General features: G+C 40.6%; 1 protein-coding gene across 2 annotated transcripts; it reads left to right on the top strand.

Annotated features, from left to right (window-relative positions):
• The first annotated feature begins 13,784 nt into the window (after window positions 1-13,784).
• On the top strand, window positions 13,785-21,612 carry LOC106651290 (cytochrome P450 307a1-like). 2 transcript variants are annotated; one of them, XM_023460352.1, is made up of 3 exons: window positions 13,785-14,012; window positions 14,714-15,470; window positions 19,098-21,612. In XM_023460352.1, exons 2-3 carry the CDS (start codon window positions 15,050-15,052, stop codon window positions 20,357-20,359), a joined length of 1,683 nt encoding a protein of 560 aa, XP_023316120.1. In that variant the 5' UTR covers window positions 13,785-14,012; window positions 14,714-15,049; the 3' UTR covers window positions 20,360-21,612. The 2 variants fall into 2 exon arrangements, with proteins under 2 accessions (XP_023316120.1, XP_014225215.1); XM_014369729.2 differs by lacking the exon at window positions 13,785-14,012 and having other exon boundaries at window positions 14,676-15,470.
• The last annotated feature ends 1,912 nt before the right edge of the window (window positions 21,613-23,524 follow it).

Consider the following 23,524-nt stretch of genomic DNA (forward strand, 5'->3'; position numbering starts at 1 on the left):
GATGTTTTCGATATTTTTGACGATTTCGCACGTGGTTTGATAAATACCGCGTGTGTTCAAAAAGTATTCGAATCCGTTCCGACAAAGGTTCATGCAAAAATATGGTTTGTGGAACAACTGTTTAATTTCGTAATAAACCCAAAATGAGCAAATTTAATTGATAGTAATGACATCATTTGAAATTCTCAAAATTAATGTATAGTACTCTCAGTGCTTGAAATTTGGATCATAGAACAACAATATTTTTCATGCTAAAAAAGTGAAAGCAAACTTGTTTTAGCCAGTATTCAATAGAAGGAATACGTAGAGACGAAATAATTTTTTGCTAATTCATTTGAATTGATTTACATTTTTGCTAACGATTGCAGATGTCTGATTTAGGCAACTGTATAGTTTAATTTAAGGATGAATCTTTGTGATCGGATGATTTCAAGAAAAAAATAACTTATAATCAATTATTATTTTATTCGTGTTTTCCGGAATTTGTTTAAATTCGTACCTTTCAACGATTTGATTTTCAAGTTTTATTTTCGTCGAGCAAGACATCATCATGTAAATATTATTTCATGGAATATAAGAAATTATCTCGATATACGTATAAAACAAGATTCGAAATTGCTCTGATTGATACGCGCTGGCGTTAAAATACCTGTAATTATCTACATTAATGGAATAGTGAAAAGTTTGCAAAGTTACTATGTAAGAAGAGATCTACATTTATGGCATGTGTATATGAAGTATACTTGCCTTGCAAGTCGTCTCTTATCGCTGCGAGCTCGGGAATTGTGACTGCTACGGCCACCCCGATTCCATTGCTCTTTTATATATGTACCCTCTAAAGAAAGAGAGAGAGAGAGAAACAGAGTGACAGAAATAGACAGAAAGAAGTAGATTCGTCTGGTAGTCCGTGAGAGAGAAAAAAGAATCGAGCGCGAAATCACTAATGTATATTTCATTCTTTCCTTCATCTCTCCTGATAATGCATGTATTATGCATGGGGCCCACGCGCGGAGCACAGATACATATGTGCGCCGATGCACGTACAGCAAATTGTAGGTTTCTGCATCACTTCGAGCTCGGGATAAAGTCAACTACGCCTAACAACCGATTAAGTTAGAAAATACAGGCTCAACATTTTCAATTGCAAGTATTTGTTTAGCAAACATATGCATTGCGATCGTCTTATAATATTTTGTCAAGCAAACATCCGATTTTCAGTCAATAAATCTATCGATAAATATTTTCATCGGCAAAGAAAAATGTCTGTTCCTTAGATAAACTGTGCAGTTTTAATAAAATAATCATTTACTATTCCTTTCTTCTTATAAATTCAAGTTCATGAAGATTCACTTCTGAGCATTCCAAAAATACTATTTGACTTTATTTCAAGTAAGTATTTAAGATTAACTCTGGTTCGTGTATCGTGGTTTTTAAACCACAAATTAATATTCATTTATTTAGTTTTATTAATTGGTGTGTATAACGATCATGATAATAACCTTGCCATTTCTCGAGGAAAACTCTTTAAATCTTAGAGCAAAGGCGCCTTCACTTTATTCTTCCCTATAATCGTGTACTTTTTTGTCATGTCACGTCAAGCTTATCGATGTTAAAAATCGGAGCACATCGGTCGAGAATATATGCGTGTAATACGCTACTGGCGCCTAGGGCTTTACGGTAAATTTACATAAGAAGACCTCGAATTGAATGTAGTCGCACAGCTGCAGCTACACATCGCACTGCTCTTCTTTACTTGGATATTTTTTAATTTTCGTTATGTTTTCAATTTTTTTATTGTAGCACCTTTAATAAAAGCTTCAGTTATTCCAATTTTCCGCGCTTACAAATTGAAAAAGGTCACTTTTACTTTTTCCCATTTATTTCGATAAGGTTGCGTTCATATCAAGCAGTGTCATTTTAGACATTTAATTCGTGCGACTTTAATGGATTTGTAATCATGAGAATTCAATTTTAAAAAATTCATCACAACGAGTTTCGAGCAAGTAACAGCCAATGGAGATTTGTAGAAAAATAGTTGAGAATCAGTTAGCCAAAAAATGTACACATTATACACGTGCGGCTTCTCGGATGCTACTGCTAATTTGCCTCGATTAAAAATATTTATTCGCAAATTTATCCCGCATGCCCCAAAAAATGTGATAAAAAAGTAAGGTCATCGGGGAATACATATTATTGCCATCATACGATGCTACTGCTTAGTAATTTTAATTTATGCATCACCTCATCAAGTCAAGAAATTTCCCGAAACAAATTGAATTTCGGATGTGCTGGTTAATTAATAATGACAAATAATTTAATGTCAAAGTAAACTTCTCACAAAGCACACACGCGCTCATGCACGTGGGTCATTGAATCAATGCAAAATGTTCTAGAGGAACTAATTTGTCTCGTCCAATTTGTCCATTGGGTATCCTTTATTAAAGATTAATTTTTTCAAGACAATTTTCTATGTGTTACAAAGATCTAGTAATCTAGCACTTAATTTGATGCTGGTATCCATAAATATTTTTCTGCTTCCAAAACAAGTAACTGTTCTTTTCTCAATTATAAATACGCTTACATCATTTGTGAGTAAACAACGTGAGATTCGCAACCGGCTAAATTCTTAAATAGATCATATGCGATCTGAAATAAAATTACTATCATTAAAACCGGCATTTTTTATAGCATACTTTTAATAAGTTTTGTAAGCCACGAAAGTAAGAGAAAAAAGAGTCAAAACGACTTTTACTTATCATTTTACTCTTGTAAATGTTTCGCTTTTTAATATATTTCGAAGCCGAAAGTAATTCATATAAAGGCTCTTTTTCGTGGGTCGGTTCAATTATTCTTCCTACCCAGATTCAGCATAAAATCAGCAGCTGCTCCCATCGTAAGTTTATTCGACGATCGAGATTTGCCCACGAAAGGGTCTTCATCGAAATTGCAGCCTTTTATAATTGAAGCGCTCAGCTTCATTCAAAAATCAAAATTAACTCCTTAGTGGTGTGAGTAAAACTTTGAACTGAAATAAATCCGTCGGTCGATTAAAGCCCAATGTATTTTACAAGATATTAAGTGCAAAAATGCATGTCACGTGAAAAAATACGTCAGGTGGTTCGAATCAATTCCACACCTCATGACATTTCAAATTTCTCAAAGTTTTGTTCAGATTGATTGACAAAAAATTTCGAGCCACATAAATTTATTTTTATGCGACACGAGTTTTCGGTTTCATTTCAAATGAAACGCATTTTTATTAAATCGGCGAAAGGATTTTTTTTTAATACGAGTGCGCACTCGCCCTTTTCTTTTTTGCCCTGTGAACGAGTCTTGGAAAACCAGAATTTGCGAACGACTTGCTGTGCGCTGCTCTTTTTTCTCTTTTTTTTCGTAATGTCAGTTGCTGCTACGATTGCGAAGAGTACTTATAGGCCCTACCTCCCGTATATAAAAGTATGCAAGCGTTCGATTTGTGCCGGTCCCCACTTTTTTCTTTTGGCATTTCCTGGAATTTCTTCTTTAGCATCTTCGTCATATGTATGAGGTGGGGCATAGTGAGTGAATTTTCAAAACGGTGTCAAAACTTAATAGAGAAACTTATGATAGTAGCTATCATAAGTTAGAGTAGCTTAATAAGAGTAGCTTATGATATCGAAACTTTTTTTTTTTTGCTACCCCAACCTTATAGTATAATTTGCACCTAGAGAGTGAAAAAGTGAAAAGACTCAGAGCACATGTAATTTACCAGCCGAGCGCAAAATGTAACCTTTTTTTGTAAGTACAATTAAGAAAATATTTTTGATGCTATTCTTATTCCACTGTCCCACTAGCTATCTCAATTCTATAATTCTAGGCTCCGATTTCAGATTACTTAGTTATTCAATGTATTTTAATTGTGGACCTCATCGGTTGATGTTGGAACTAGCAAACTGAATTGAAAAGATACATCAAAATTTGTTAAAAATCAGTGTTATTTTGAATTTGATATTTTTTAGAATTTGCGGACTATTATTGCATTTTTTTCTTATTTTTTACGAAAAAAGTAAAACAAACATGATATTTAAGAAAAAATCGTGTGTAATGTTAACAAATATACTTTATTTTATTGAGAAATTTTTGTTTAAAAAATCATTGGATCATTGCATCATCAAGATAATCCAACCAAACTAAATGATTAAAATTTAGGTAAAAATTTATAAAAAAATTTATATTTTCAAAAATCGCATAAGCATTGAATTTGTTACACGACAGAGTGTTGTTTGCTGTGTACTAAAGAAATATTAAAAAGGGCTTGTTAATTCGAATCAGCATAAAATAATAATAAATTTAGCAAAAATGTACACACACTGTTATTTAATTCTCACTAGCATTTGATCTAACGAAATACTGCGTGATTCAAAATTTAATAAAATTATTATCCTTAAATTTCCTGAATTGTGTTTTTCCTTTTTTGATCGTTACGACATCAAAGGCGTATTTATGCGCACACATTTTTGATAATATTCCAAAGAGTCGCTGAAGTTTCCAACACCAGGCACTTACGGCATTGGCAAGTTGTAAATTGCGACGTATACTACCTGTGGGATCTTATTAAAGGGCTGAGTATACATAACAAGTACTGCAAGTCGATGATGCATTTTTAATATGTATGTAAAATGATTCCAAAAACTAAAGCCGTATAAGATGGTCCTGGGAAAGAGTTGACTTTAAATCGAGATGGAGGAGAGGAACTGGGCCTACGTTTTAGTCAGACCAGCTGCATCTTCTTTTTTTATACTTGTATAATTCATTATTATTCTTGTCTTCCCCGCCAGGCCATACAAAAAACATATCACCCGTTCTCGGGTCTTTTTTTACCGTCATATCTTGCTTTAAAATTCAGCGCGCCCCATTTCTTTTCTCACTCCAACGTGGCGGACTCGCATCCCTTAATGGATCAAAGATAAGAGCCTAAAAAATAAATATGCGTTGCGTTTGTTTTGGTTGGCTTCGAGAGCAATCAAAATCGTATCAGAATTCCTTCTTGCATGAAAATTATTCTGCGACTTATTAGCTACGAGAGCAGCCTTTATATGGTATGCGCGGTAGATAAATATCCTCAAGTGATATTTATAAACGCCGTGATAAAATTTTTATATGATTGAAATTTCAAGGAAACATTTTTATTATTTTGCATATAGTTGTCATTTTTTAGCAGAGTGTATATACTTATCATGAAATTGGATTAGTAGGTGCAAGCATCTTGCATCGATTGGCTATTAATACACAAAGAAGCAGAGTATTGTCTTCTGAAAATGTTTGAATCGACCTTCATAGCGTTGGTCCAGATTTATTTTTGTAAAAAGTAAATATTCCTGCGGAGGCTGTCTTCTTTACGCGTTGCGTACAAGTTTTAATTTTTTTACAAGAGCTTAGTATTGAGATACCCTCGATGTCCCATAATTATTTTTACAACAAAATATCGGCCACCCTCGAACGATAATACAACTTGTTTTACAACTTATGGGACTGATTGTTTTGTCAGCTGATTGATTTGCTGCAACGGAAGCTTGAAGCGACCTTGATCACACTTTGTTATTTACAAACTCCGTAGTATCAAGCACAGTAAAAGCGCAAATAGCCGCAACTAACAAGAGCTCCGGCGGCAGCAGTGAGAGCAGGTTGAGAAACTGGAAGACCCTGAACTTGACTGAGTCTTCCTTGTAGGACCGCGTGGCTTTTTTTTCCCTCTCCGTCATTTTTCCTTTCCTGTCTTTCCTCTCTCTCTCTCTCTCTCTCTCTCTCTCTCTCTGTATCTTCTTTCGTGCACCTTCTCAGTTTCACACTTGATAAAAGCGTGTACGCGTAACAGGTCCACAGCGCGTAAATGTGCATAAGGCGTTTCGCATCAATTTACTTCGTGCAAGCATTTCCGATGTATTTTTATGTACAGCTGAAATTTTCGACCAAATGCTCTCGCACGCGATCAACTTATTAAAAAACAACCAAAAATTATCTCGTCCAAACTAGTTCTAAAAATAATTACGAATCGCCTGTAAATCCTTCAACTCTGAAATTTATAACCCTGTATACTCCATTTTTATTTAAAAAGTAGATTATTTCTTACTGGTCGATAATCGAAACGTAGCGCTCGATATGCAAAAATATGATGTAACAGCAAATTATCACGTGTGGCGGTTTGAGCGAATATAAATATGTATTATAAGCCATTCGTCGTAGAATAAAGAAGTGAAGACAGTGAAAGAATCAATTAGTTTTTTTCTCGTCTATCGGGTCTTCTATCCTTTTACGAATAAGAATCATTAAAACCAGACTGCTATTTGTCTTTCTTTTTCTTGCCAAAAACCACCTGACATAACACTAATGAAATGACGTTTCGACGGTCCCCACGAAGAGTAACACGTTTGTGTATTAATTTAAATGGAAACGTGTTACTCTTCATGGGGACCGTCGGTTTAGTCTTATGTATAAAGCTTGTCACGAATTCCACCGTTGAAAAGTAGTTTTATTTTACAAATTAATGACGATGTATGACAAAACGTAAATAGTATTACCCACTTAATTACAATCTGAATTTGATTTATTTTATTTGTCAAATATTGTCAACATTGCTCAATGCTCTCTGATCGGTTCATTTGCAAACGCTTGAACATAATATAAAAATTTATAATCAATTTGAAAAAAAATTTTTTAAATAAATTAATTCAAATACTTTAATTAGAATTTTAGATCGGCTATATTAAAAAATGATTATGTATAAATTTGTTCATAAATACTGTTAAAACTCGAAGTATTAAACAAGGAGACTGAAAAATTTCCTACAAATCATAAAAAATTTTTTAACCAGTTCCCAAAAATTCTTACAAGTTTTTAAAGAGATACTGAAGCCAAGCCAAAATGAAAATTTTCAAACACGTTTTCTGAGATTTCTACTCGAGAATTATTCAAAAGCTACAAGGATAACTAAAAAACAATAAAATGAAGAAAATCCGGGTAGTTTTTTGAAAAAAATATTCAGTGATAATCGCAAAAAATGTGATGAAAAATAATCATTTTAGCCTGGCTTCCATACATCTTTGATTTAATTTTAAGCGAATCTGGTTCTATAAAACTTTCTCTTTTTAAAACCTATTTTTTCAAAGTTGGGTGTTTCAATGTCGATTGATTATTAACCGAAAATCTATAAATATAATTTAAATTTTATGATCTAATACAAAGAAAGGTAGATATAATCGTCTTTTAAAAATTTGCAGTAAAAAGGAATGGGAAAGTTTAAATTAACGACTTAAATTTTGATTTAAAAGCCATAGTAAATGAACAATATTTTTTAAAAATTGCTTGCAAAAGTTTAAGAAACCAAATAAATTTGAGATTAACATTATGGACATCATTTTTTGACAAACCAAGTCACTTTAAATGTTTTTGCAATATTTTTGAAGTTTTTCTTTGATTATTTATGTTCTTTTTATTAAAAATAAATTGTCTGGATAATATCCACTAGGTAAAAAATAACTTAATGATTCACATTACCCATAGTGATATTTGGAGTTTAGAGTAAGTAAGAGTGAATGTTTGGAATTGAGTGTGAAGGTATGCAAGGCGAGCTTTATCGCGCGTTCGAGTCATCGGCGGACAATTGCGGTTCAGCGTAAGACGTCTTGCGAGGAGGGCGAGGCGGATAGAAGCAAGGACCCTGGCATCAATCCACGCGGCAACTTCGTGAACATCGTCAACCGGGGGGGAATTGTGTATTAATGCCTAATCCAATGTGACACATCGTAATTCAGAGTGTTAGTGTGAGTGAGAGAAAGAATTGACGTGCGCGAGCGGCGATATCTCGATATTGTAATTCGAATATTGTGTGTATTAGTTTTTCTTTTATGAATCAGTGAAAAAACATTGCTTCTCTCTATGCGTTTGGTGTTTCACGATTTGCAGCTGCGGGTTCGATCTCATCGACGTCTCTCCCCACGAAGAGTCAGCCCCGGCCTCGAGTACGCGAGTCACTTTAGTGTCCCTTTTACATGCATACTAACCGAATTGCTAGTCGGTGGCGAGTGGAAGCTCGTCTGACGTATCGCGTCAAGTAGCAAAGTCAGTCAATCATGTACACGAGGAGCTCATTGTCATACGCAGCAAATTATTTATAATTATTTTAATACATATTTTAATAAATGGGCTCTATGAATTTAGCAATCTAAGTAATAAATGGGAAAATTTATTATGCTTGCTATTAAACAAATTTTAATATTGCAGCTGGGGAAATGAAGTTCTCTTCAACACGATTTTAAACTCACCCTCATTCTTTTACATTTATGTACCTGTATTTTTATTCATTTTAACGAGTAAACATTTCATCCTCTTCACGTCTGGATTCTTCATAATTTACGTCGAAACAGTAAAGTTTGATTTAATAATTTTGAGAGACAGTTAGTTGTGGTTTGTAGGTGCGCGTGTAGAGCATTATCTCGAGAATAAGTGCATCAATGTTAATCGAATAAATTTCCTTTTTTGTTGATTTCGATAAGGAGATAAAGCTACAACCACGTATTTGGCAAAACTCGTGTTATTTCATTTGTTCAGTTTTTTTCAATTTTTCCAAAAAAATATTCTTCGAAATCTTCAAATTTCCACAGAGTCTAAGTTTTCTATTTTGAATATGATCGCGACTCTTGATAAGTAAATTTAAAAGAAGTAACTAGTTGTCAATTAAAAGGTGAGAAACGTATATAATATCATAAATGAAAAAAATTAGGTAGCGAGTCTGTAGAGCTGTCAGTACGACCTGTGTGACAATTTTCTAATTTGTATTTTTAATTCTGATCGTCGATCAAACCGTACAGACAGAAATGAGCCGCTCATCAACACCGCGAGTTTCGATACAATCATTCTGTGAAGGACAGCAATATGTATAACTTTTTTTTTTTTAAAATCTTCTTTTACCTAAAGTACTAGTTTTTTGAATATATAAATTGAATCTAGTGTAGTAAATTATAGAGGAACGCAATATATTCAGATATAACGAGATTGAAATATGAAGAGTATATTTTCTGGTCCCTTGAATCATGCTTGACCAAGTTCTACTGAAATTTAAAATTTATATATAAGCCTTTGATTCATAAAAAAGTAACTGTGAACTTTCAAGTTCTGAAAATTGTCTCATTTCAATTTTTTCAGAATGATACACATTTAGTTTCGTATTTCAGTTTTTGGTTTCATTGTAATTGACGCGAGAGCCCATGTATATATTCACAAGCGCTTTTTAAAAATTTGCAAATTTATTCGTATTGGGAAATGTTTGCAGTCCAGACATCTACAATTTATCTCTAAGGTAAAAATCACTTTCAGAGTTGTTTAACCAATTTTTTCAGACTTACTTATTTTATCTGCTAAAATGATGGAATCTAACTACCAGATAAGCCCAGAGAATTTTTGTCGACGATTGACCCTGAATAATGGATAAAATAATCTAGACACACCAGGTGTTATGCATCAGAAATAGATTTGCAGTTCATGGCCATTGTTCGACTACTGCTAGAGGTAGATTTTATTTTTTTTTTCTTGGAGAATCTAACACGTGCACACGCGATAAATTTTAAAATGTATGTACAAAATAATTTTTATTTAACAATTTCATCTATCGTACAGTAATGTGCTATTTTCTTTATGAATATTTGACCGATCCAAGAGGACAATTTTTTGGATGTTTACTAATATATACATGGTACTAATCTATAATCTCTGCATGTGAAAAAATAAGGGAGGCCAAATACGATGCAAGTTGGAAATGTATTTTTAATATTAAATACGAGTCACGAGTATGTACCTGAAACGAATTTCCACAATTTAACATAGGAACGTGCAGATAAAATAATATAAGCACTCTGCAGTTGCATTGATAAGCACGTGACGAATTATTTTTTCGCTCTCACGGGGCTTGGAAAAAAAAGTAATATATAAAATCGTAGCATCGTGCCTCGAACGGCCGCGTGCGTGCTGCTCCTTTTTTTTTTTAGCGATCGCGCGAGGCTTAAGACGTTATTAATTGTGCACATGTGCCAGAAAGTCAGGGAAAAAAATGAAAATTTCGGCAGAATATTGCACGTGTTTACGGACAATGTGCGTGCAAAACAAACGTCAGTCTGTTAACCGAAGCTAGCAAGAAAATGAAAGAGAATAAAAAAAAAAGGCAGAAAGGAACGAAGCACAGTGCAATTGTATACCCGAGGCGAGCCACGCGTGCAGCTTCGAGCGCGCAAATATGTGCAGACTCAGATTTGCCCCAGTGACGAATGTTGGAATCGGCAGCAACCGGTAGCAGCGCACGAGCGTATACTTGTTATCCGATTTCTATAGCGTAGACACGCGCGCCACAAGTAGACTATTTGCACGAGGCTTATTCCGACTACGTATTTGATAAAGACTCGCTACTCGCCAGAATAGCGTAAACTGATCTAAAAACACACATATCACAATGTCGAACGCGCGAACGTGTGGCTTGGTACTTTTATTAAATCATTTCCTTGCACTTGGTTCGGCTCTGCCCTTACGCACGCTTTTATTTTTTTCCTTTTTATTACGCGCAAAGGGGGAAGAAGAACTGGTTATACATAATATGTTTTCGTAACTCGATCTACCTACATAAGATGCATATTCTCGTTTTCACTTCGTAATACTTTCTTTGCCATTATAATGCAGATTTTTTTAAATGCATCACGAGACGGAGCGCGCGGATGCACATTGCGCGCGCCACTACCTATACGCAGCCGCCCGCCTCTACCCGGCACGCGATAATACGGCGGCGGCGGCGGCTCGATTTGCGTGCGTGAGCGACATTTGAGAGCGCGTCAAAATAAAAAAAAGAGAAAACGAAAAACTGCAAACTACGCCCCGACACAAGGTCACTCGCGATATGTTTCAAGGACGGCTTTTCGTTTCCGAGATTTTACAAGCTTTTTCCATACAAATATCATGTACGAATGTGCACTTGCACTCTGCGCGATACCGATTTACAACACCGACGAGAAACGTCTTTTTTTCATCTTACTCTCTTATTCCAATCATCTTTTTCGTTAAATTTACGGTTGCAACGCTGATTTTTGGCCATGTTCTTGTGCCAAAATGAGTAAAATTAGGTGGTTCTAAAAATTATGTGATGTACATAAAATGATTACTGCACTTAAAATTAAGTGACAATCACTTATTATTATTATCAGAACTACGTTGATCGCAAAAAGTTACAATATTGGGTACATTTGTACCACCCCAATCCAACATTTGCCTTTGGCTGAGTTATTCACAAAAAACTATATAAGCAGCTATGTAACAAAAAAAGAATTTCAGAGTACGTGATCAACCGAGGTGAAGTTGGCATTTAGTTTTCTTTAAGTAGCTGTTCGATTTCAGTTTATTAAAAGTCTATTACATCTTGCAACAAATTACACGTATATCGCTACTGTTTAAGATTTTCGTTTCTATCTATGGCAATCATAGAATTTTGTAGATTACGACACGTTTAGAGTATTACTTTAGAGAAAGTCAATCTGACAGATAAGAAGTATCGAAACCAGCTGATCAACTCGTTTATTGTGAACTGACATCCATTGTTATATCAATTTCTGTCTTTTCTTTTTTTCGCATTTTAACAATACTGTTAATTCGCCCAAAAGAAATAAATCAAGTCAACTAAGCGTATTTTGGTTTTATACTAAGAGAAGCCTTTAGTGAAAATTGGTACGTTGAATAATACAATTTGTAAATGGTTAGATTATGGTGGTTTCTATATTGTAATATAAAAAACTTATGGTGCTATCTAAACTTGCTACCGGTCTTTACTCAGAGTCGCGTTTAGAAATGTTGGTTATCTAAGAGGAATTATTCAGTGAAGAAATTCCTCTTGTATCAGGTATCAAGAAGAGATGTGTATGATTGCATTAAATTTCTCTTTACTTAAACTTGTTTCAAATAATGATCATGTCAAATTATAAACTTTTTATCTTACAACGTTTTCGTGAAAGTGTCATTTTTTACGTTACATTTCGACTGCACACGTAATTTCATCAACTGAAATCTACGCATGCTCATATTATATTCATTCATTCATTCATTCATTTTTCCAGACAAAATCGTTTTTTTCTCACTAAATTAATTACGTGTCATTAAGCTGATGATCCGGTTCTTTTTGAATGTGAAAAACTAATTGCAATCAACGTATGTATGTGTTGTATCATCCACATGACATTGATCTTGCGAAAATGCGAAAATTCATCTCGTTCCCATGAGCAGATGTCTTGAGCATGTTGTCAAATCGATAACTTGTGACGCGTGGGATTGTTTACAATCGAGGCGCGACGCGGCACATTGCAGCAAGTGTTTTTTGTTTGTCCAATTTTCTCAGGACGCACGCCGGAAGTATACACATAATCGTTGGCAGTCCTTATGATATAACGATAATTTCCAGTTAAACATTTTTCGCGACTGCTTATTTTGATATATAAACACGACTCTTTAAGCTTTTTTGTGAGTCACTCGAAGCTTACTCAATGCCACACTGCACGAAAAGTTTAGGCTCGTCAGTAAATAGAGAGAAGATCTGCCCTTTCCCATTCCGCAGTAAGCGCCTCCAAAGACTTTCAATATTTGAATAAATTTGAATGGCTAATTCTTTTTCTTAATTCATACATATCACAATTATGTCCGGGTTTGGTATATGAAATTAAGAGAAATAAATACACTTGTCAGCGCCGTTGGTCGAGAGTTAATTTTTGAAAAGATGTTGATAGGCGGTGAGTTTTTGTCATTACCAATTCAAATAGCCGCTTGAACTATGTTGCATGAAAATGGACTTGCTGCAATTGCAGTACAAGCATTGGACCGCAGTGATAAGTGACAGCGAAAATATGATCGAAAGTGCCACGTCGAAGAGAAGATGCGTTTTTAGGTCTCGGAGGGTGATATTGCTGCGGGAGCTCATCGAGGGGAGCCGCAAACGTGCATCATGTGCACGAAGCGAGGGAGTGTCCAAATTTAGCGCAGCTCGCCAAAGCCATCAGCAGTATCAGGATCGAAGTAATCGAGCGCTGGGATGAGTTATTACTCTAACGGTACAATACTCCTTCTCTCTCTCTCTCTCTCGCAAGCGGGGTACATGTGTAAAGCAAAAGCAAAAAAGTAAGTTTGCAAAAATTAAGGCTCAGAGTGGCTATAAGGGAGGGAGGACGTGGAAAGAGGGGGATGAGAAGAAAAGTGGAAAGAGAGAAAGAGGTATAGCCCATAGGTGGTCGAGTTGCAGGCAGGCATGCACGACGCGCACTCACGATGCCGGCGCGCGACTTCTCGAAAGGAGGCGGATCGTGGCTGCGGTCCTGCTGTGGGTCAACACGACGAGAGAGGCAAAACTCTGGCCACTACTGGTCGAGGCTTTCTCCCCTGTGCGACCGAGTAAAAGAGAGAGATAGAGAGCTCGTGGAGCAGTGCCCTGTAGCGCTCATGTATTCGCGCGAGTAGGTAGAAATACTCGAGTATACAATATTCGCACGGTGTGCGAAAGAGAGTGCGACTGAGTATACGCGAGCCGCTTTAGCGATCGCAACCGATTCCGAGTGTCCGAGAGAGAGAGAGAGAGAACCATGTGTGGACGGCATGGCGGGGGGGATATCCTCTATCCAGCGTCTACTACTTAAAACTACAACTATTGCGAGCGGCTACTACTTATAAACGAGCAGGCGGAGAATACTGACTGAGAGAGTTTCGCTGCGGCACTTGCCACGCATTTGGACTTGTGTATACTCGTGGACGTAGGCGTCGTTGCAGCAGTATATTCGCGCTGTTTTTTTCGCACTCTCACGCACTCAACCGAGGCTCGCGAGCCAACAACGTGTGAGGCGCTGTAAAAACGCCGGTGCTTTCTCCGAGCTACGAGAGCAACCATTTCATCCCTCGTGTCCGAGACGCTGTTGAATTGTCAATCAACGTCTTGTAGCTTTTCCCGTGACGACAACCAACAACAGGTACGTTTCATTTTCATTTATCGCAATTTCGTGCTTAATTATTTTTTGTCAATTGTCAACGCGTGCTTCTATGCTAGTAAAGCGCCTCGTACTTTTCTCTCCGGCCAGCGCGCTGCACTGCGTAATTTTCATTCTCAAATATTTATCAATTTTTCGTCGAATTGCCTAATGTCACGTTTTTCGTGCTTTTATCGATGAGACGTAACAAATAGCTTCGCTCGCTTCGATTGATTGTTTACCACGCTTTCGATTCAAATTCATCGACGAACGTAAGCTCCATCTCGCTGTCGTTCGCAACGCAATTTTCAATTCGTTTAATGCCAAATTCAAACGGTGCATCGTATGGGGCTTTAACGATATACGAGCGGCGCATTTCAAAATACAATTCGGCGATCGCTTGGCTTATTGGAAATGTGTACCAACGTACGTGGTAAAATGTGCTTGACGAGCTCCGTCGTCGCTTGCAAATGCATACATTATTATCATAATGTGTAGTACTTTTGCCGAGTTGGCTTATTTTACAAAACTGGATACTCGAGTAGCAATCGGTGCCTCGACGTATATATTATTATTGTGTCGCACGTGAATCGATCGAATTTTATCTGCAGAAAAGCTCGACTTGGCTGCAGAAGTAAATCAAAACAAAATAAAAAAAAAAAAAAAGAGAGGAAAAAAAGAAAAAAAAAATGGTTAAATTTCAGCTTATCAGCAGCTCTGGCGCTGGAAGCCTGGGTGACAAAATACACCGGACTAAGCAGCGATTGCACAAAAGAGTAAAGTTAATAAATAAGGCGATCGCGCGACGACATTAGAGGAAGGAACCGTTTGCGGCGCTGCACGATTATTACGAGCAAGCGAGAATCGGCGGGCATACCTCGGCGGCGTGTTTACGTTCGAGCGAAAGGCGTTTCGTCACTTGCACGAGTGCATCGCGAGGAAAGAATCGCGGAAAGAGAGATCGCGCGTGGCAGGAAGCTCTCGGCGGTGGCAGCAGCTCGTCAACGCTCGACAGGGAAGGCAGCTCTCCAACCGCTACAATGACGATGACGGACCCGATGGACGAGCTCTACGGGGTCTTCTGCGTGATCGTTGCGATGGTGGTTTTCGCGTGCGCCGCGATCGGTTGCAAGACCTACAAAAACTACAAGAAGCGCAGTACGGACCTCGCGGACCTGGTCGAGGTGAAGATCCCCATGGACGAGCTGGCCGGGCCCAGGGGCTTCCCGATCATCGGAGCCCTGCACCAGCTCAGCGACAGCGGCGGACCCTTCGAGGCGTTCACCCGCTTGTCCCAGATGTACGGCGAGATGTACGCGATCCAGCTGGGCTCGGCCAAGTGCGTCGTCGTGAGCAACATTGCCCTCGCCAAGGAGGTTCTTATCACCCGGGGCTTCGACTTTGGAGGCCGGCCCGACTTTCTTCGCTTCCACTCGTTGTTCGGCGGCGATCGGAACAATTGTAAGTCTATCTCTACTATTTCTTTTTTATTAATTAACCTTTTAATAACGTAAGATAGAAAATACAATGAAATAAATGTCGATGAAATCGGAAGATGGTCGACGTGAAACGCGAAAGTCGGATCAGCATGAAACATCGCGACAATCGTTGCATCGACTTAGAGAAGAATACGGCGTGAGTAAGGCACCTCGAGGTGCACCTTTGCTCGTGTCAATCGTCGAATGAATTACAACTGCGTTATTGAAATACTCAGACTTGGCAATGACCTCATTCGTAGTCGATCTCGCAGTGCCCCAGCCGCTTATCTGAATTACCGTTCTCGAGTGGGAAAAAAAGAAAAGAGAAAAAATGAAATGAAAAAAAAAATGAACGAGAGAGAGAGAGAAAGGTGCAGAGTGCATGAGCTGTCCCGAGAAACGGCCGCGACGCTTTACAAGTATCATGCTCGTATATAGGTACACAAAGCCGATCGCGTCGCACGCGTACGGGCACGCATTTCTCGAGTCGCGCTGCACCTTAACGCATACATATCCATATAGTATACGCCGTGTATAAATTAGCTGGCGAGCTTTTTTCCGCGGCCTTTGGCAATAGACGTCGCTGATCGCACGACTCAACATCCGACTTGTATCGCTCTCCCAAATTCCGACGTTGTACCGATTTAAGCAGAAGTCGCGTTGGAGTAGGCACGTGACCCGCCCCGACTCGACCGAGCTTTTCTCATTCGGCTCGTAACGATCGGCGGACCTTCGCGTACCTCTGAACATTGAACTTTTTTAGCATTTACACGCGGGACAAATATTGCCCTCGAATCGGAATAACACCCGTATGCAGCTTGGTCACCGCAGAAAAGGGGAGGGAACAACACACGTCTGCATAGAATAGAGTGGTAAACGTCGAGGTATGGAGAGCCAGAGACCGAGTGCGAGAGAGAGAGAAAAAACACAGTTGCGTGTTGCCACTCACGTGCGCACGTGTACGCATTCACCGGATACGCGATCGAGCCATGGCTGGCGCGCGCCGAGCCTTGATTGCCGCCGCGGCTGCTTTTCGCCGAGTTCAAAAGCGCTTTTGACCCGCACACAAGGCACGCGCGCGTGCTAGAAAACCGAGTCGGCCGCGAGTCGCCTCGGTGGCATTATAAATTCGACTCCGGACTGGACTCACGTGCGCGAAATTGTGTCGCATGAAGAAAAATGTCATCGGCCCCCGATCGAGAGGGAGGCCAAATCTGTGTCGTGCTCGCGATCACGTGCGCACGCCTATCTATATAATAAAGTAATATATTCGCGAGTCGATCGTCCAGCGACGTCCGGGGAAATAAAAGTTACAGCGGACTCGAGTTGGCCGTAAGCTGGCCTGCGCGCCATTATAAATCGGCAAACGACTCGGGCTGCAGCCTCCTCCACCCACTCGCGCTCGACGCTTTGCCGCAATTTTTTCCACCGACGCACCTTGCTATAGCATGCGTATACGTATTTAATAGCGTCGGTCGTCGCGCCTCGGCTATCGACGATCATTTTTTCACGGCCCAGACCTCGACTGCACCCAAGGCGAGATATACCCAGCGTAAACTCGCACTATCAGCTGTCGACTGCCAGTACGTAACGATAAAATCTGTCTGGGCCACTGCACGTATAGAACTTTCGAAAGCGAGTTTTGCTCGGCGATACGATTCGACAGAGACCAGTTTCGATTCGCCGCCGTATATCGTTGATCTCTATATTCGACTCGGTGTCAGTATTTGCCCGAGAGAAATCGCCGCACGCCGACTCGCGACCTGAACTTTAAACTTATTCCGCATTATGCGTGTGCGCATGTAGCTACCCTCGGAGTCGACGCACCCGCCGATCTGGCCTTTTTTTCGCCGTTACGGTGTCGCGTTGCTCAAGTGCGAATGTTCTAGTCAGCGCAGAGATAAAGGCCAAGTTTTCGGACGCGTGCTAATCTGCATTGGCGTGTGTCTGCGCTCGCGTAATTTTTTGAAATTTCGCCCTGGTACCGCGTGCACGGCCATTATGCAGCCGCGAAAACTGGTACGTCGGCCGAATAATTACATGCTGATTTTTGAGCCGCGCGCGTTACGTTTGCATGACGATTTTTCAGCGATATCTGCATTGTGCATTAGATTGCGCTATTATTATATCATTGCAGCAGCGCCGATGATTTCGTATTCCAACGACGTAATAAGAAAATTTGAATGTTGCCTAAATCCTCGTCGATCGCTGACGTATAATAATGCCTCGCGACGTCGACGGACAAAAGCTGGAGCGCGCGCGAGGCCGGAATACATTGCCACGCGCGAAAGCTCGGCATCAGCGCATATTCGCTCTTTTTTTCACCTCCTTTTTTCTTTCGCTCCTTTTGTCCGGATTCCGTAGAGGCGTGGAAGAATTTTATACGCTCTTACTACATGGAGTAACTCGAAGCTGTCTCGATCGCGAGCAAAATCTAACCGCGTTCATCTTTTTGGCGTTTATGCGGTTAACGAGTCGGGCCCGGCTACTTTCACCAGGATAATTCGCGGAGTTGCATCATTTTAAAGACGACGAGACGTGAGTCAGAGGACTCGCCGATCGACTCGGACGATCGATACAGCATAGGAGGAGCGCAATCAGCTCGCGAGATCGCAATCGGACGCAACGTTGGTCGATGTAAGCGGCTGCGGCCACGTGCTCATTATACAGTTAGATTCGGTGCTCGCGACAGAATTGCGACACGGACGCACATAAGTACGCGCTAGACGGGCGCAGCTGCACTTTCGTTATTATTACGCAGGATATAGTTTATCGGGCGCGTCGATAGCTCGCAGGCGTTCGCGAACGTAGGCGTCGATCTCGGCTGCGGGCATCGAAGAAGAAGCGCATCATGGCACAGGGAGAGAGAGAGAGAGTGGAAAAGAAGATGGCAATTATTACTGTTATTTTCATCGAAGCACAAGACCCTCGGGAGTGCGCGCGCGAACGTCCGCATTCTCGGGGCTCACGATCGGCACCTGTGCCTCGAGCACCTGTATCGATTGATCTAGAATTAACGGTATTATCGTCGTCGTCGTCGCTTAAATTCACTTGCTCGCGCGCGCGTGACTCATCGGCAGCTTCCAAGCGTACGCGTGGCCGCTGGACCGGATTCTTGATTTTGTTTACGATCGGCGACCGAAAGAGAAGGGTGGCTCTTCCCACGCGCCTAAGCGTATAATTATGACTTCATCGCTTGGGAATTTCCACAAAACCTACGTAATTATATTGTTTGCCATTTAATGCGCGTTTAATGTAATTCAAGAACGATGAGAAAGAGTAAATATATACTGGATCGTTTCAAATTCAACACTCGTACGACTTGACTCGTTGCTTCACAATAATAAACCTGACTAATGAAGCTACATTTATATTTATTATACGCGAACATATAGATATATTACTCAGGCTAATTTTGCTTAGCTAAGCTAAAACGAAGTAAAAAAAGATGTATAGAAAAAGCCACGCGATGTAGAATTTGGCAGCGGAGAAAAATAATATGCTCGATCTTGACAATGGGTATTACGACGCGCGCGAGTCGTACATAGAAAATCGCTAATCTCGACTTTCAGCATTCTCTAAGTTCGGACCGTATTTCTAATTGTTTCAGCGTTGGCGCTGTGCGACTGGTCATCCCTGCAGAAGAGGCGGCGCAGCATCGCTCGAGTCTTCTGTTTCCCGCGACAAGGAGGAAATCACATGACCGCCTTGTCGGACGTCAGCATCCAGGAGATGAACAGCTGCCTGGACTATCTGTGCAAGGAGAGCACGAGGCCGATCATTGAGGGCAGGGAGCCTTTCAAGCCCATAATCATGCGCACGATCGCCAACATCTTCACGAATTACATGTGCTCGATGAGCTTCGGCTACGACGACGCCAAGTTCAACGAGATCGTCACGACCTTCGACAAGATCTTCTGGGACATCAACCAGGGCTACGCCCTCGACTTTTTGCCCTGGCTCAAACCCTTTTACAAGAAGCACCTCGACACCCTCAACGATTGGGCCTCGACGATTCGCAGCTTCCTCCTCGAGCGCATAATCAACAAAAAGTACGAAAAATTGCAGAACGGGGGCAAGCCGAGCGACTTCACCGAGACCCTGCTCGAGCATCACTTGTCGCCCGAGTCCGACCTGACCTGGGAGCACATCATGTTCGAGCTGGAGGACTTTATCGGCGGACACTCGGCGGTCGGCAACCTCCTCACCATGATCTTCGTCTATCTGGCCAAGAACCCCGAGGCCCAGCGAAAGATATACGACGAGGTCGAGCGGCTCAAGTTCGGCAAGCGCCAGAGGGAAGACTACGTGGTCTCGCTCTACGACAGAGAGGAGCTGCCCTACACGGAGGCCGTCATGTGGGAGACGCTGCGCATGTCGAGCTCGCCGATCGTCCCCCACGTGGCCATCACCGACACCTCCCTCGGCAACTGCACCATCGACAAGGGCACCTGCGTCTTCATCAACAATTACGAATTGAACCTCGGCACGTCCTACTGGGGCGACGACGCCCGAGAATTCAAACCCGAACGATTCATACGCAGCGTCAAGGACGAACGGGGTAATTCCAAGGACTGTCCCGTCAAACCCGCGCACTTTTTGCCCTTCTCCACGGGAAAACGTACGTGCATAGGCCAGCGCTTGGTCCAGTCGATATCCTTTGTATTCCTCTCCAACTTCGTCTGGAAGTACGAGCTCCAAGTGCCCGACGGACAGGACCCTATGGATTACGTGCAGCCGAGTTGCGTCGCGCTACCCCCCGAATGCTTTAATCTGAAATTCGTCGAGCGCCATCCGAGCAGAAAAGTACCGGCCGCCAAGAGCCCGCAAGAAAACGAAACTCCCGTCGAGCTTTCTTCGAGCGTCCGTTGAGCGATGAAAGAGCCGAGCGATGCACCTGACATTTGCATTCGCGCCTTGAATTTATGTATTGCCCTTCCTTTGACACGCAAAATTACTTATTTACGTGACTTCGTGGACTATCATTTTTAGTCTTTAGAGAGCTTACCGAAGCCGGGCTGATAAGCGACATTTTCGAAGCATGTCTTTGGCAATTTTTTCATCGATACTTTTGAAAAAAGCTATTAAAATCAAAGAAATGGACTTTGAAATTTTCCACTATTACCCTGGCTTTCGTATGCTTTGGAAAAAAAATGGATAACAGTAAGTTTATCATAACAGTATTTTGTTAAGGAACCGACATCCTGGTGGCGACTCTGGGTTTCGCCAGTATCCTTTCTTAGTGTGATTCTACTGAGCATATTAGCTTTTTATTTTACGTACCAAATGCATTTTTTGGTCAAATAGTCATAATTCAGTATCTTTTCCGCTACAACGACCCTTATATGACTTTATTTTATCGGCAGATCGTACGTGCGTTAAAATTTACCCATAAACTCTCACTTTCGTACCTTCCTCATTCGTGATAGTGTATGCGTCAAAATTCAAACTGCGCAGATTTATATTTTTGAAAATAAAACAAACACGGTATGAATTTTTTTTACAAATTTTATCTAGTTTAAGAGAAATGTATCGAGTCAAAAAATAATATGATCAAAAGTAATGGGTGTAAGTCAGTGAAAAATAAGTTAAAACTTGCGATTCACTAAAATATGCATATCATTAAAAGATGATGTTACTGACAAGACTGATTGTCATTTTTTTAGCATTTAAGTATGTATTTTAATTTATCAGTGCTTCATCCAAGTCAATGAATTCGAGATTAATTATAATATTATTTAATTTTATTGGCTTTTATACGGAAGAAAGATATTTTTATTTTATCTCTTCTTGAAAATTTTATTGAAATTTCTTCGAACAATTCCAAAACCTCACCAAGATCATTATTAAACTTATATATTACTGTAAATATATCAATTAAAATTGTAAATCTAATTAATTGAAACATCACTGACTTTTTTAATAGTAGTTATGTTAATTTATCTTAAGTATGCTTCGTTCCTGTAGTCAGAGGCGCTCATATTTACGTGAATAAGATTTACTTCATATTGTCGATGGTGTGAACGCTTTGTTGTACATGAGCATAAAGCTTTAACTGTGGTTTTCGTAAGATCATTGTATTTGAAAAGCCAGGCAGCAACATCAATCTGTAAATAGACAATAATTTTAAGTAATGCAAGTATATGTTTATGAATAAAAATAATGCTCAATACTTATACATCGACATATATTTTATGTACACAAATATAAATAAATAAAAATAAATATATTTATATACAATATATATTCATTATAAAATTGAAATCAAGTGTGAAGTTGAAATTGATTTATACCTATACACTGTGACTAGACTCTAAAAAATTGTTTACGGACACGTCGAGGCGTCGCAGAAGCGGCAAATGTCAGCAATTCCAAGGACCTTGTTTTCGTCGTTTGCTCGCGATCGCGTGGCCCTTTTAGCCTGGAATGCAAACCCGTTTACACATATCGGCGCGGCTAATACTTTTGTTGCCGATTAGCCCTTCGTTCCGCGCGCACCGGACATCCTTCGCCTCGCGCGCGGATTCATCCTTGTTGCCCTTGAAAATGGCGAGTTTTGCTTTCGATTTCCTCTTGAAGCGCACATACGGCGTAGCGACACCCGTGGCTCTCGCTCTCCGTCTCTATCTCGACTGTACCGCGGCCTGCACAGACTGCAATTCGACGACGAAATTGCAACATCGGACTGCATGGCCCATCAAGTAGATCAGCTCTCAAGTTATAAATATATGAAGCGCACGAGGAAAAAGACCGCAGAGAGGGAAAGAGAGAAAAAGAAATAATCCGCATCTGCGTCGTTAAAAAGGAAGGACGAGTGTTGCGTAGAAAAAGACGAGAGCAAACGCTGACAGGACGACGGAACTGTTGGCGCGAAGAACATCTAGCTCGAGTCTGCGGAATTCCAAGGAGACTTTTTGGCTTTGTTGCTGGTTTGGCCACTGCTCGTTGTTTGTCTGATGCAGACAGAAGCGCACCCCCCTGCGCATCTGGCCCACTTTTCGATACCGTTCTTCGAAGCGATGACTCCTGCCCAACTCGTCGATTTCCCTACGCTCTCGGAGCTACGAGCGCCAATTCGTAGTATGACACAGCTCGTCCGACCGAAACGAAAACACGCCCATGTCCTTGTAAAAGTCGCGTGCAGAAACAGCATACCCAGCAGTCTGTCCCGCAGCAGCATTAACGACTTTTTGTTTCTCAAAGTCTCGTGACGCACGAAACAAGAGAGTAGATTAGACTTTCTTCGACTAAGATCCTTCCGCGACATTGCCTCTCGGACTTGTATTTTTTGCATAATTTTTGTTTTGGTCTGGTTTCTATTGCGTCTTTCGTCTTGCTCGGCGGCGGCGGCGGCGGCGGCGTCGTCGTTGTCGTCGTTGTCGTTTGATTGCCTTCGCTGATGATGTAATTAAAAAAAACGATAAGGCTGCCCTTGAAAGATGTAAGCCACATACTCCTTTTTATACGACCACACGATCGGCTCGGAGAGGGATATCTGAGATATTTTAAATCGGCGCGGTACTGCGTGGCGCGCCTATTTCGCAGCTCTCATGTTCGTCCTCCGTGCCCTGTCCTCGCGTGCGTGGCTGCGCTCGCTTATTTTTATGCGCTTTATCCTGCGACGCTCGAGACCTTTTTTTTGTTGGCTTATTTGTATCGACGAGCAGAACTGATGGCCAACTTGTCCCGATTAGCATATCTTGCGCCTATGAAGCTATATGTATATGCTGCTGAATGCCAGAAACTCCAGCCCATCCCTTGGCGCAAACAAATGGCTTTCTAATTAGTAGCTCGCTGCCAGAATTTCTCAAAGTCACTTGGCTCGACTGGAGTCAGAAAAAGTAGCCAGCTGCCAACAAGTGGTCATAAACGTAGGCTCGCTCGCGTTTAATCAAAGGTTCCATCCTCTTTTTGTCGCTCTTGCTTATACCGCGACGACGACGCCCGTAAAAGCTTAAAATACCCGAGTCGATTATTAAATCGTATGCGCTGCATAAGACCCTATGAAATTTCTATGTGCCAAGGCTCGACTTAAGC

Source organism: Trichogramma pretiosum, unplaced genomic scaffold (assembly GCF_000599845.2).
Source record: "Trichogramma pretiosum strain Unisexual culture from Peru unplaced genomic scaffold, Tpre_2.0 scaffold59, whole genome shotgun sequence".
Lineage (NCBI taxonomy): Eukaryota > Metazoa > Arthropoda > Insecta > Hymenoptera > Trichogrammatidae > Trichogramma > Trichogramma pretiosum.